This window comes from Centruroides sculpturatus, unplaced genomic scaffold (genome assembly GCF_000671375.1).
Source record: "Centruroides sculpturatus isolate CEXI.00-Female unplaced genomic scaffold, Cexi_2.0 scaffold1415, whole genome shotgun sequence".
Lineage (NCBI taxonomy): Eukaryota > Metazoa > Arthropoda > Arachnida > Scorpiones > Buthidae > Centruroides > Centruroides sculpturatus.
In genome coordinates, this window is record NW_019385923.1 from 14600 (window position 1) to 27605 (window position 13006).

The 13006-nt window shown below is 28.3% G+C and overlaps 1 protein-coding gene across 1 annotated transcript; it reads left to right on the forward strand.

The window, feature by feature from the left end:
• The first annotated feature begins 8007 nt into the window (after positions 1-8007).
• Positions 8008-11467, forward strand: LOC111612595 (glutamate receptor ionotropic, delta-2-like). Its single transcript, XM_023353827.1, has 8 exons — positions 8008-8033; positions 8120-8205; positions 9382-9472; positions 9623-9781; positions 10125-10272; positions 10339-10568; positions 10676-10926; positions 11181-11467. The coding sequence occupies exons 2-8, from the start codon at positions 8180-8182 to the stop codon at positions 11401-11403; spliced, it is 1128 nt and encodes a 375-aa protein (XP_023209595.1). The 5' UTR covers positions 8008-8033; positions 8120-8179; the 3' UTR covers positions 11404-11467.
• Positions 11468-13006: the final 1539 nt, after the last annotated feature.

Genomic DNA, 13006 nt, shown 5'->3' on the forward strand with positions numbered 1-13006 from the left:
CTATAAACCAAGTCAGAAAATTTTTCGAAGTGAAGTTTAACACAAACATTCAAATAATAAGGTATGAGAGAGAAAGATTAATTTTTGAGTCTATCAATTCTTCCTTTTCACACCCCATAGAAGTACACCTTTTACATTTGTTTGAAGAAATCACTTCATTAAAACCAATTAACAATAGGTAAAAATTACATTATTAAAAATGATCAGACGTCAGCCTTTCATTTTAATTTCTAACTTCTAATTTAATTTGGAAGAAAAATATCCTGAGTTCATCATGCATTTGAAACTATATGCAAATTAAAGATAACTCGTATCCACCACTAGAGGGCTTGAACCTGATACAAAGTGTATAAAACTTGACAGTTTGGTGTGAAGATTTACTTTGATTTTTAATGTTATAGGCGTCAGAACCTAAAATGAAAGGCTGACGTCTGATCATTTTTAATAATGTAATTTTTACCTATTGTTAATTGTTTTTAATGAAGTGATTTCTTCAAACAAATGTAAAAGGTGTACTTCTATGGTGTGTGAGAAGGAAGAATTGATAGACTCAAAAATTAATTTTTTGTAAATAGTCTGAACTTCTAATTATAATTTGGAAGAAAAATATCTTGAGTTCATCATGCATTTGAAGGTATGAGATCCAAATAGCCCCTGGGTCTAAATAACAATTTAAAAAGAAAGTTAAAATTTTTGTAGAAAAATATTCTTTCGTTTTGGTGAGAAAATAAGGTTATCTAACGTGGGAAAGCAGATAACAGAGCCACTTTCTTCGACAGAAACTGAAGCATTCTTTGTTTTACCCTTATCTGTTACAAATCTCACCACACTGGGAATTGACGACCCCTCATTTATTCCCCTTTTCATCCGCTTACGTGGGTGAAGAACAGTATGTTGATTGGTCGCAAATTAAGAGATATAGTCGAAGTTTAGCAGAATTCGACGAGTACGTCAGGCGCTCTAATAGAGGAGAGAAGCATTTTATATTTGCTCCCTAAGGCCAACGCCCTTAAATAGTTAATCGTTTATTATTGTTAAAGAAATGTCTTAACTTTGTTTACATACCTCCACACGAGTGTTAATCCGCGTGATATAAATGTGATTAACTGGTGTCAACAGGAATCCTGACTTTGGATAAAGACTTCGCCGTCTATATCCCATTTAATATTTAAAAGCCCTCCCGGTCAAATTCTTGACGTAAGATCGGATCTCGTGATCCGAAACTTTGGAGAACTAGTTTCATCAACTAGCGCCGATTAAGTGGTACTAACTATCCTAGCGGAGTAGTACCCCCGGCTGATCTCACAAAGGTAACGTTTAATAATAAATTTTTCTAAAAAATGATATGTTATATTTCAAATGTAATAATACAAGTCCCTGAGTTTGTTTGTTTAATTTTTTTTCTGTAGAGTTAGGTTTTACTTCTCTTTTGTTGTGGAATGCTACAAAAGAATTTGCAACACATAAACTGACACTAATGTCGCATCTGGAAGTGTACACTTTTGCAAATGTTACTTAACTTAAAAATTATAAAATATAAAATATATAATTTATTATTATTTTAACAAAAAGTATATGAGAAAATATCAGAACTTTTTTTTGAATGAACTTTTTTCTTCGGTCTTATTCATTTAATCTTCACTTTTGAATTTCGAAATACGTGTGTTCAATACTCGTTTCTATAGTATTCATTTCATGCTCGAAGGATTCATTATTATTTTTAAAAATAAATTTTAAATTTTCATATTCGCTGTCTTCATTTATCTTAATTGGCATTAATTCAAGTGTAATAATCGAGTGTAGAAAAGTGGAACATTTCAGAATTTTAACAGAGATTTTGATTAATATTTTATATAAAATTTCACTTAAAAAAGAGGGAAAAATATCTTATTTTAACTTTTTAAAAAATGTGTATCTTTCTAATATTTAATATTTTCTTAAGTACAATAAGTAGAGAGAAAACTAATAAAATTAATTCATAATGCAACATATTTATTTGTATAATTGATGGATCTCGTTATAGATACATAGTCTGATATTGTAAAACTCAATTTATCTAGTAAAATCATATAGTAGTTGGTAATTAATTTATTAACAATAGTTATAAAAATGTCAAAATTAATTTATAATGCAACATATTTATTTGTATAATTGATGGATCTTGTTATAGGTACATAGTCTGATATTATAAAACTCAATTTATTTCGTGAAAATATATAGTAATTGCTGATGAATTTATTTACAATAGTTACATAAAAATATCAACTTTTAATATTACAGTATAAAATTGCAATCTGAATGATTTTAACTAAAACTGTATAATCTTATGTACAGTATTTCACTGACAGTAAGAAATTTTTATATATTTATGGCAATTTATGTATAAGTTCTGTATATGTTTTATTCATGTTTTAATTAAATGATAAGATAACAACTTAATAGTTTTGTATTTTACAAGCATTTGTACTGAAGTGTTTGAAATGGAATTTGATTTTTATTTTTTTAAGACAATATTTATGTAAATTTAATAAATTGATTTTAAGACAATACTCTACGATCATTCACTGTCCCCTCCGGTTAGACAGTGAATCTAGAGTCAGATTGACAAGAATCTAGATTCAGATTGAGCACCGAGGATAACCGTGTTCGTGTCTGCAGGCCCCGTGGTGAACGCCTTCATTTTGCCAATGTTTCGGAGCGGCACATTGTCTGCACAGCTGGTGTGATGATCTCGAATGTCATCATATACGACATTTGGTCACCTATATAGTAGTGATCCAAGGGACAATAACAGCCAAGCGGTATGTTAGTGACATCCTGCAGGCACGTATTGCTTCTAGTGGCATTATTCCCAAGAGTAGTTTTCAGGACAATGCTCGACCATAAACAGCATAGGAGTCACACAACTGCCTCTGCAACATTGGCACACTTTCTGGCCTGCCAAGTCCCTTAAAAACCTTTCCGCCCATATCCCGAGTTAATTTTACTTTAATACAAAGAATTTAGAAGCGATTCAAAAATGTTTGTGAAGTAAATTCTTGTAATCTTTATATCTACAAAGGAATATTACTTTGTAAGTAAATAATATTTAATTATTCAAATTTAAATATTACACCATAATAAAATTATAGTAATAAAACAATGAATTTTATTCTTAACTAATAGAAAATGTGACCCTGTAAGGAGTAGCGACTGAGAATATACAAGACTAGGTTAGTCCCCTAAATTCCTTGAAGTACCGTCTAATTATTATTCTAATACATTTGTATTTGAAACCTTTCATTTGAAAAATATGTATTTTTCGTGTATATTTCCAATCCGGCCTCCCCTCTTTTAAGCTCTTTCACGAATCAACTTGAACACTTTTCAGGGCTGTTTTAGTTGACTCGTGGACAGGACTAGCTTGTAGATACGTGTTCCTGTCATACTATTGTCTTTTGTACGCTTCCGGACATTCTCTAATAAGAGTTTCTGTTTTTTTGTGCTTACTAAAAACAAAATTGCAATAGTAATTTTTGTATTTCTATTACCATAAAACACTGTAAAGTTTTCATCTATAGTGTGAATCTACTAAAAAGACCGTACGAGTATACGTGATTAGAAAGCTATGAGTTTAACAGCGAAGAATTTAATGTAACAGAAGCCAATCCTTCTTGCGAAACATAGTGCAAAATCTGTGAATAATGCAGCTCATTCAGGTGAATTGCCAATTATTGCGACTCACGTATAATGCGCATCCTTATATTTTTCTCTCAAATTTGTAGGAAACGTGCGCAGTATATGGAGAGAGTATTCATCCTTCATGCATATAATAATAAAGTACAATTTCTATACAGACTTTTACATAAATCGAAACTTGGTAGATGTTCCATTTGGTACATCCAAACGAATTTTTATACAAGATCACAATCATTTCTCATTCCATTAATTTATTATATAAAAAATAAAAGCAGTTCTTCAAAACAGCTCTCGTATTATTATTTTACATTAAGAATTAACATTTCACATTTTATTTATTAATTTGTTAATCAATTAAGAAGCAAAGAGAATAAAGCCACATGTATGTTTTATAAATGATTACATTTTTAAAAAATAACAATATAAACATAACGCATTTGTGTACGTTATCTTTCACTATTTGTGAATTACAGTAGAGCGCCGATTTTCCAAAAGTCAATCACCCGAAATAATTCCAGTCGGCAAATTTAAATTTTCTCCAGTGCTGTGGCACTTCAATCTTTGGCTATGTCTTGAACTACTCAAATATTTTACGTTTTTGATNACTTTTCCTTTGTTTAAGGGTATTTGGGCAGTTTATTCTCTGTTGTATTCTCAAGTAAACAATACATACAAGTACAGTACAGTATTTTCTAAGGAAACATTCATACTTATTTTTTTAATCCCATTCCCGATCACCCGGCATTTTCACAAACTCGGCCACCCTTCGGTTCACATTAAACCGAGTTTTCGAGACTCTACTGTATTAGAATACGAGAAAACTTTTATAGTGCAGTTGGTGATCGGTTAACAAAAAAAGCAGACAACGAACACTTTCGAGAAAGTTTTTTATGTTCGGACAACAATCTCATGTTCCAATAAACACTTGACAGAAGAAGAACATGAGACATCTACAATTGTATACATAACCTCTTTTGCATTAGTTAATTAATTTTTGTTTTCTGAATTTCAGTCCTTTTCTGAACTTTTTATTTTAAAAACTGATAATATTATAGAGATAATATTTTACTATTTTTAGAATAATATTAATATTATTCTGAAAAGAATGGAGCGTCAAGAACTGTGTTCACAATATATACTAAGCAGGAGATAATAGTCAAGATAGACTGTAGGCAGTTTGGCTTCCACAAGTCTACAGTAAATACAATCTTAGAAATGAAAAATATAATAAAATCTCAAGCAGATTAATTAATAATGTTTCATGTTTACAGAAAACAAAAATAATTTATATGCAATAGTTATTGTTTTCATGCAAATAGGAATGACATGATAAACATTGTTAAAATCCATTTAACAAAATGAAATAGAAAACATAAGATGAAAACCAAAATATTCTGTACTTTGCTAATAATTTACCTTTGTTCAGTTTCAGAAGGCATCGTAGACGAAGGTGAGTAGGATACAATCATCTTTTGTACGAATTTTATTTGACAAATTATTAAAATAATATATTTTGTTGTTGACATAAAAAATTACTGATAAATGTTATTAGAATTTTGATGTTTTATGTAACTCCATATCGATTCTTTACTGTTTGATATTGGTACTCAGGGGTACATAGGAACTAACATAGCTTAAGCCCTGGGCCCCAAGTGTCAAGGAACCACAAAAATTAAATTATCATCATAAATTTTTAAACCTTTTTTTATTAACAATAAGCATTCATGGATATAAAGTTTATTATCTAACACCATTTTATAAAAAAATATTTTTCAACTCTGATTCTGATGTTATTAAAAATAAATTTTAAACACTAATTGAAAGATGCTTAATCTAATAAAAATGGGGCCCCATTAGACTTCAATAAGCTCTAGACCCCGAAAAACTTAGATCCGCCTCTGTTGTTATTTGTATTAATAATCTGACTTTAATAGATACTGTATTTATATTATTAAGATTGAAATTGTTTAATTTTCCTGAAATAAATATAAAATAATAAAAGTTATCAATTCATTTTAACAGAAAATGAAAACTGTACTATGTTTAAAAAAAAATATATATAATGATATTCAATATTTACTGCTGTTATAGAAACAGAAATTAATATCCTGTGAAATTTTTAATTTATAAAGCTTAGAACCATTCGTGATAGTGAAATAAAGAAGCAAAGATGATGAATAAACTATTGTATGGGGTAGTAATAATTTCCTTTTTTTCTGTCTCAAAAGGCATCAAAGAACAAGGCAAGTAAAATATTGATATCTTTTATACAAATTTTATCTCAAAATCATTCAAAATATTACTTTTATCACAAAGAAGTGCAAAATAATTTCTGATGTTTAGTACATTTTAAAGATATTTTCGTATATAAGAATATTAAATCTTTTTTCAAGTGTTTTTGATAATGTAATTCAATAAAGTGATTTTTCAATTTAACTGGTTCATCAAAACTCCTAGGCTTTATTCTACGCAAACTTCACCTTTATTTCAAAAATTTCGTAATCTTGAAAATTCGGTTAGATTACGAAAAATCAGTTTATAATATGTCTATGGTAAGAATCAATTTTAAATTAATCAATAAACATCAGCCATTAATTGCTTAGTTGTAGCAAGTTACTTCCGGTTTCTTCTTCATTTGTTAAACTCGTCACCGCTAATATGATTCACTTTATGGTACAGTAGCGTCTCGAAAACTCGGCACTCGATAACCCGGCAGTCCGGATAACTCGGCCACACCCTAGCAGAACAAAAATCCTTAGTTAACTAATTTTCATTATAGACAGCTTTATGCCTCATAAAGTATTTTTCTCAGGTCTGTCTCATCAGGTAAATTACTGTACACAGTGTATTCATTAATTTTCATTTTCATGTATTAAAGGCTCTATGCCTTTATAAAGGACGTACTTTTCCTTTGTTTAAGGGTATTTGGGCAGTTTATTCTCTGTTGTATTCTCAAGTAAACAATACATACAAGTACAGTACAGTATTTTCTAAGGAAACACTCATACTTATTTTTTTAATCCCATTCCCGATCACCCGGCATTTTCACAAACTCGGCCACCCTTCGGTTCACATTAAACCGAGTTTTCGAGACTCTACTGTATTAGAATACGAGAAAACTTTTATAGTGCAGTTGGTGATCGGTTAACAAAAAAAGCAGACAACGAACACTTTCGAGAAAGTTTTTTATGTTCGGACAACAATCTCATGTTCCAATAAACACTTGACAGAAGAAGAACATGAGACATCTACAATTGTATACATAACCTCTTTTGCATTAGTTAATTAATTTTTGTTTTCTGAATTTCAGTCCTTTTCTGAACTTTTTATTTTAAAAACTGATAATATTATAGAGATAATATTTTACTATTTTTAGAATAATATTAATATTATTCTGAAAAGAATGGAGCGTCAAGAACTGTGTTCACAATATATACTAAGCAGGAGATAATAGTCAAGATAGACTGTAGGCAGTTTGGCTTCCACAAGTCTACAGTAAATACAATCTTAGAAATGAAAAATATAATAAAATCTCAAGCAGATTAATTAATAATGTTTCATGTTTACAGAAAACAAAAATAATTTATATGCAATAGTTATTGTTTTCATGCAAATAGGAATGACATGATAAACATTGTTAAAATCCATTTAACAAAATGAAATAGAAAACATAAGATGAAAACCAAAATATTCTGTACTTTGCTAATAATTTACCTTTGTTCAGTTTCAGAAGGCATCGTAGACGAAGGTGAGTAGGATACAATCATCTTTTGTACGAATTTTATTTGACAAATTATTAAAATAATATATTTTGTTGTTGACATAAAAAATTACTGATAAATGTTATTAGAATTTTGATGTTTTATGTAACTCCATATCGATTCTTTACTGTTTGATATTGGTACTCAGGGGTACATAGGAACTAACATAGCTTAAGCCCTGGGCCCCAAGTGTCAAGGAACCACAAAAATTAAATTATCATCATAAATTTTTAAACCTTTTTTTATTAACAATAAGCATTCATGGATATAAAGTTTATTATCTAACACCATTTTATAAAAAAATATTTTTCAACTCTGATTCTGATGTTATTAAAAATAAATTTTAAACACTAATTGAAAGATGCTTAATCTAATAAAAATGGGGCCCCATTAGACTTCAATAAGCTCTAGACCCCGAAAAACTTAGATCCGCCTCTGTTGTTATTTGTATTAATAATCTGACTTTAATAGATACTGTATTTATATTATTAAGATTGAAATTGTTTAATTTTCCTGAAATAAATATAAAATAATAAAAGTTATCAATTCATTTTAACAGAAAATGAAAACTCTTACGTAGTGAAGATAGCAGTGGTATGAAAATTTTATTTTTAGAATTTTTAATATATATTCTCTGTATTGTACTAACATATATACATACATACATGTTTTTTAACTAGCAATCTAGGTATAAAAATACTCCGCACGATAAAATCATTCCAGACTTTAGACTTTTCTACATGATTTACCAAAGGTTGAAGTTTAGGTAAGTTTAAATAGAAGAAATATATTGTTGAATTATTATAGTACGCGATATCGATTGAATTGTTTTTGAATCTATAAACTTAATCTCACTTATAGCTTTAGCTAGATATTCAAAGTTTCATCTGCTCATCGATCAAATCTGTACGAAAGATACACTCATTTTTTTTACTGCCACAAATTAAACTTCAGTTTACTGTAAATTGTCTTTAATGTGTAATTCTGGCTTACTAATTACTTTCATATTTTTATTTATATGAAAATAAATACTAAATTTTAGTATTTATGTAAAAATATGTCAATATAAAAATTGTAAATTTATAAATTCTCACTGTTATCCATTCAGCTGTCTGTCATCTGTCTTCTTTCAATCTTGAAAATAGTGTCAGGTACATAAAATTTGAAAATAAATATCCAATATAACAGTATAGTCCAATATAAACCTAAATTGACGTTAATTCAATTTAAATCTTTTTCCTGGACACAATTAATGTATGACTGGCTCGACTCCATTGTTACAGGAAAAGTATAATTTACAAGGATAAGTAACTACTAATTTGAGGCAGTGAACATATATTTTAATAAAATAAATTAAAGATATGATCAAAAATTTCAGCGGAGCATTGTGACTATGTCACAATTATTTCTCGTTGTGTGTAGCATGTTGAGTTCGTTTCATGTGCAGCAAAATGACGTTAATTTGGGGTCATATCGACGCTTCCTCACTCCTTCGAAGTATGGACCTGAGCGTTTATACACAATATGGGAGTGGCTGCACACGGATTTCATTCAGTTATTTATTCATTTATTTTTTTAATTTTTTATTAGTTTTTTTTTATTGGTATTATATTATTATAGGCATATTTTTAAGATGTACGAAGTCACTATGTAAACAAAAATGAATATAATGCCTGAAGTAAATAAATGAACTAGACAGAAAAATATCTACGCTATTGAAACTACTATAAATAATTACAACGAAATAAATTTTATTTATAATTTTACGAAAAATAATTAAGTTCTATTTATAGTAAAAAATAAAATAATTTATATTTATTAAAACACTGTTAGAAAATTGTGAATTTTTTAGTTTTCTGTTGTGTAACTCGTTTATTTACGAATTCTGACGTAAATACTTTATAAAAATCTACAATATCTTATTATAACAATACGTTTCCAGATATAAAATAATAGAACCAATGCTGGATTTCCCTCCAACATCGTATACAAATGTATCACCTACTGGAATTCTCGGACAGTTAGCTAACAAAGTAAGAAATAGTATAATAATTTATTTACTGTTAAACTAACGTAAAAAATAGTAAAAAGTTAACGTTAAATTACATAATGCCATAATTTTATTTACACATTCAGAAATTATATAATATTTAATTATAAAATTGTTTTGGTTTTTTTTATAGACAGCAGATATATATCCTTTTTATGCTTCATATTCAAGTGAAATAATAGATTTTGTAGACTACACTCCTATTATCGGAATAAATTCTATAAGCTTTGTTATGAAACGTATACAAATAAAGCCAGGATGGAATGCAATTTTCAAACCTTTGTCAATTGAAGTTAGTATTTTACCTGTACTTATGTTATTTTCGTTGTTACATTATTATTTTTTTTCTATTTCTTTTCAAATAGAAAAGGAAACTGACAGCGTTACTTTTTGTATTAAAACTTTAACAATCTTCTTAATCTTAAATAAATTAAAAGAGACGTTTAGCCATGAAATTATAAATACATTACCATAGCATTAAATTTCGTATTTGATTTTATGAAAGTCTTATAATGAGATCTTTATTAACTCAGTTTTATTTAATCAGAAAATTTAAAAAATCTTTCCTACAAATGCTAGGAAACTGTAAGTGTTTTAATTATGATGAATTATTTTTATTACTCTTTTAATGAAAGGTTTGGTTAACAACAGCAGCTATCGTGATTTTCGTTACATTAATTCTTCCACCCATAATAAATTACGAATTAAACAAAAGAGAAATTTCACGCCGTTGGACAATGAAGACAAGTTTCTGGTTTATATTTTCTTCTTTCGTTAATCAAGGTATTAAAAATTAACATACATTTACGTAATAATTTCAAACATCCCATTCATGTTTTTAACTTGCAGGATTTGAAATAAGCTATATAAAAAGAATATTTGCAAGAATTGCGATTGGAACTTGTGGTATCACAATTCTGATATTAACCTTCAGTTATAGCGGAACATTAATTTCTCACTTGACTGCTCCAAGAGAATTGCCCGTACCCAGAACATTCGTGGAATTAGTTGATTATATGAAGAAAGGAGAGGTTTCTTTGTATACTTATGAAAAGTTTGTTGTTTACAGAATAATAACGGTAAATTTTTATATATTTGTTAGTAATTAATTAACGATATATTTGATATTAACAATAAAATTCGGAATAATGTTTAATAACTTAAATTGTTTATTGTAATTTTATAGCGAGCAAAAACAGGTATTGTTAAAGATATAAGAGATCACATCGTAACCAACAACAATTTTGTGAATTGGGACACTTTTTTGCCAACTCTGAGAAAAGGACGAAATGCAGTTATTTTCAATCAGAGATATGTACGTGCCTGGATGAGTCTTGCCGACGATCTATTTTTCATTTCTGACGACTCAATTGCAATTGTTCCATTTGGATATGCTATGAGAAAGGGGTTTCCACTGAAAAAGAAATTTGATGCCATGTAAGTGTAAATTTGAATTTATTTAAAATGTTTGCTTTAACTGTTTTATACGAAACTATACTAGTAAAAATTTAAGATATAATATATGACAGGCATATCACTGTAAATCATATATACAATCGAATGGACATCTAAAACACGTTTCTGCATGGTGATATGTATTTCATATATGCCGATCTATAGTAAATTATTACTTCATAAGTTATTTACAATAATAGAAAAACAAATATATATTACTTTTCTTTTCACCGCAGAGTTACTCGATCGTTTGAGTCAGGAATAATCAGTAGATTTCGACTCCCAATAAGATATAAAAATGAAAACATGGAAACGAAAATTGAAGCATTGAATTTACGACACTTCTTAGGAGCTTTCATTCTTCTCGGCGGAGGGTACTTATTAGCCGTTATCTGCTTTATTTTAGAATTGTTTGCTGGAAAGCGATGTACTGCTGTGTTTGACCGAAATAGCTGTTAACTCCAAGTTATTAAAAGACCGCTGCAATCGTCTACTATCATATAATTTAGAAGTATAACCTCACAATAATGAATAAACTAAAAGCAAACAAGAATTTTAAAAACGTTTAAACTTATCTATTTATTATGAAATATATTCAGAGTTTTCAATTGTATTTAATGTTAAAATCTTCTATCTCTTTCAATATTCCTTATGAAAGATAAACGTAAATGCAAACGATAAGTAAACAAGAAAGTGGATAATTCACTTTCTTGTTTGCTTAACATGTGCATTTACATTTACAATTACGATAAAAAGCATTATATTGACGAACGTATTTTTAAATGTTAATTAATTAATATAATAATGACATACGAATTACTATATTGTAAATCAATCATTGTGTATACGATCAATCAACGTGTATACGATCTTTTCAATTCATTTTCTGCAAAATGCAAGCATGTACTATTTACTATTGTATATACGCTAAGAGATAATGAAATAAGAAAACTTTCAAGAAGTAAAACGAAAACTATGGTTAGACTGTTACACTGTTGGATCAGTTCTTTTTGTTGCGGTTTTTGACTATAATTCTTTCGGAGTCTGTAGTTAATGTAAGTTAAAACCATTCCTGCAATCTCTAACTACAGAAACAATAAATCATATACTACTTGTCTCGTTGATGAATACTGTAACACTATGCAGCATATTACACAAAACAGATAAGTTTTCGTTTTGCTTATTTGTATACTTCATGGCAATGAAATCTTTATGTAGTTTATCGTTCACATTTCTATTTTTATGTGAAGTATATTTTTTTGAAAGAACAAACTGTTATTTTGTATTAATCCGATTTGTATTTTTCTACAAAATTAAAGTTTTTGCACGTAGACACATTGATATTTCTATTGTTTTCTTATGAATTTCGAATTGTTAATTTTGGTCGAGTACGATTCAAACATTGCCACTAATAGATTGCTTGATATATATAGGTTTTGTGTTGACATAAATGTAAAAGGTCAGTTTCATTGCTGCTTTTTCTTTTTCTTTCTATTGTTATGAAGAATATAATTGCATCACAGTTTTTCACGTTGTGCTGTGAATTTAGTTAATTATATAATTAACTCAAATAGTATTTTATTATATATTTTCTGCACATTAGAAAAGAGCGAATTACTATAAGTATATATGTATAAGATAATAAAATAACGGTATAACTGGTAACAAGTAGCACGATCAGTTTGATCAAATGAACGATCAAATGCAAGGTTATGAATATTTTAAAATTGTATTTTCATGTGAACATTTACAGATTATATGTAATAACGTAATAAATAAGCTTTGTGAACAGAAAAGTCTACTTCTACTTGCATTATTATTATATACATTGTATTCTCAGCTGACATAAATAATTCAAAATATTTACAAAAAGTTATTTAATGTACAGTAAAACCTTGATAGTTTAACATAACTCTTTACTAAAAGTTTTTGTAAAACCAATTGGTTTTAATGTCAAACAAATTTTTTATAAGAAACAATATGAAATGAATTAATTTGTTTTCTGACCATCAGAATCATTTTTATTTGTTCGTAGCTATACTAAACCCTGCATTGCTAACTT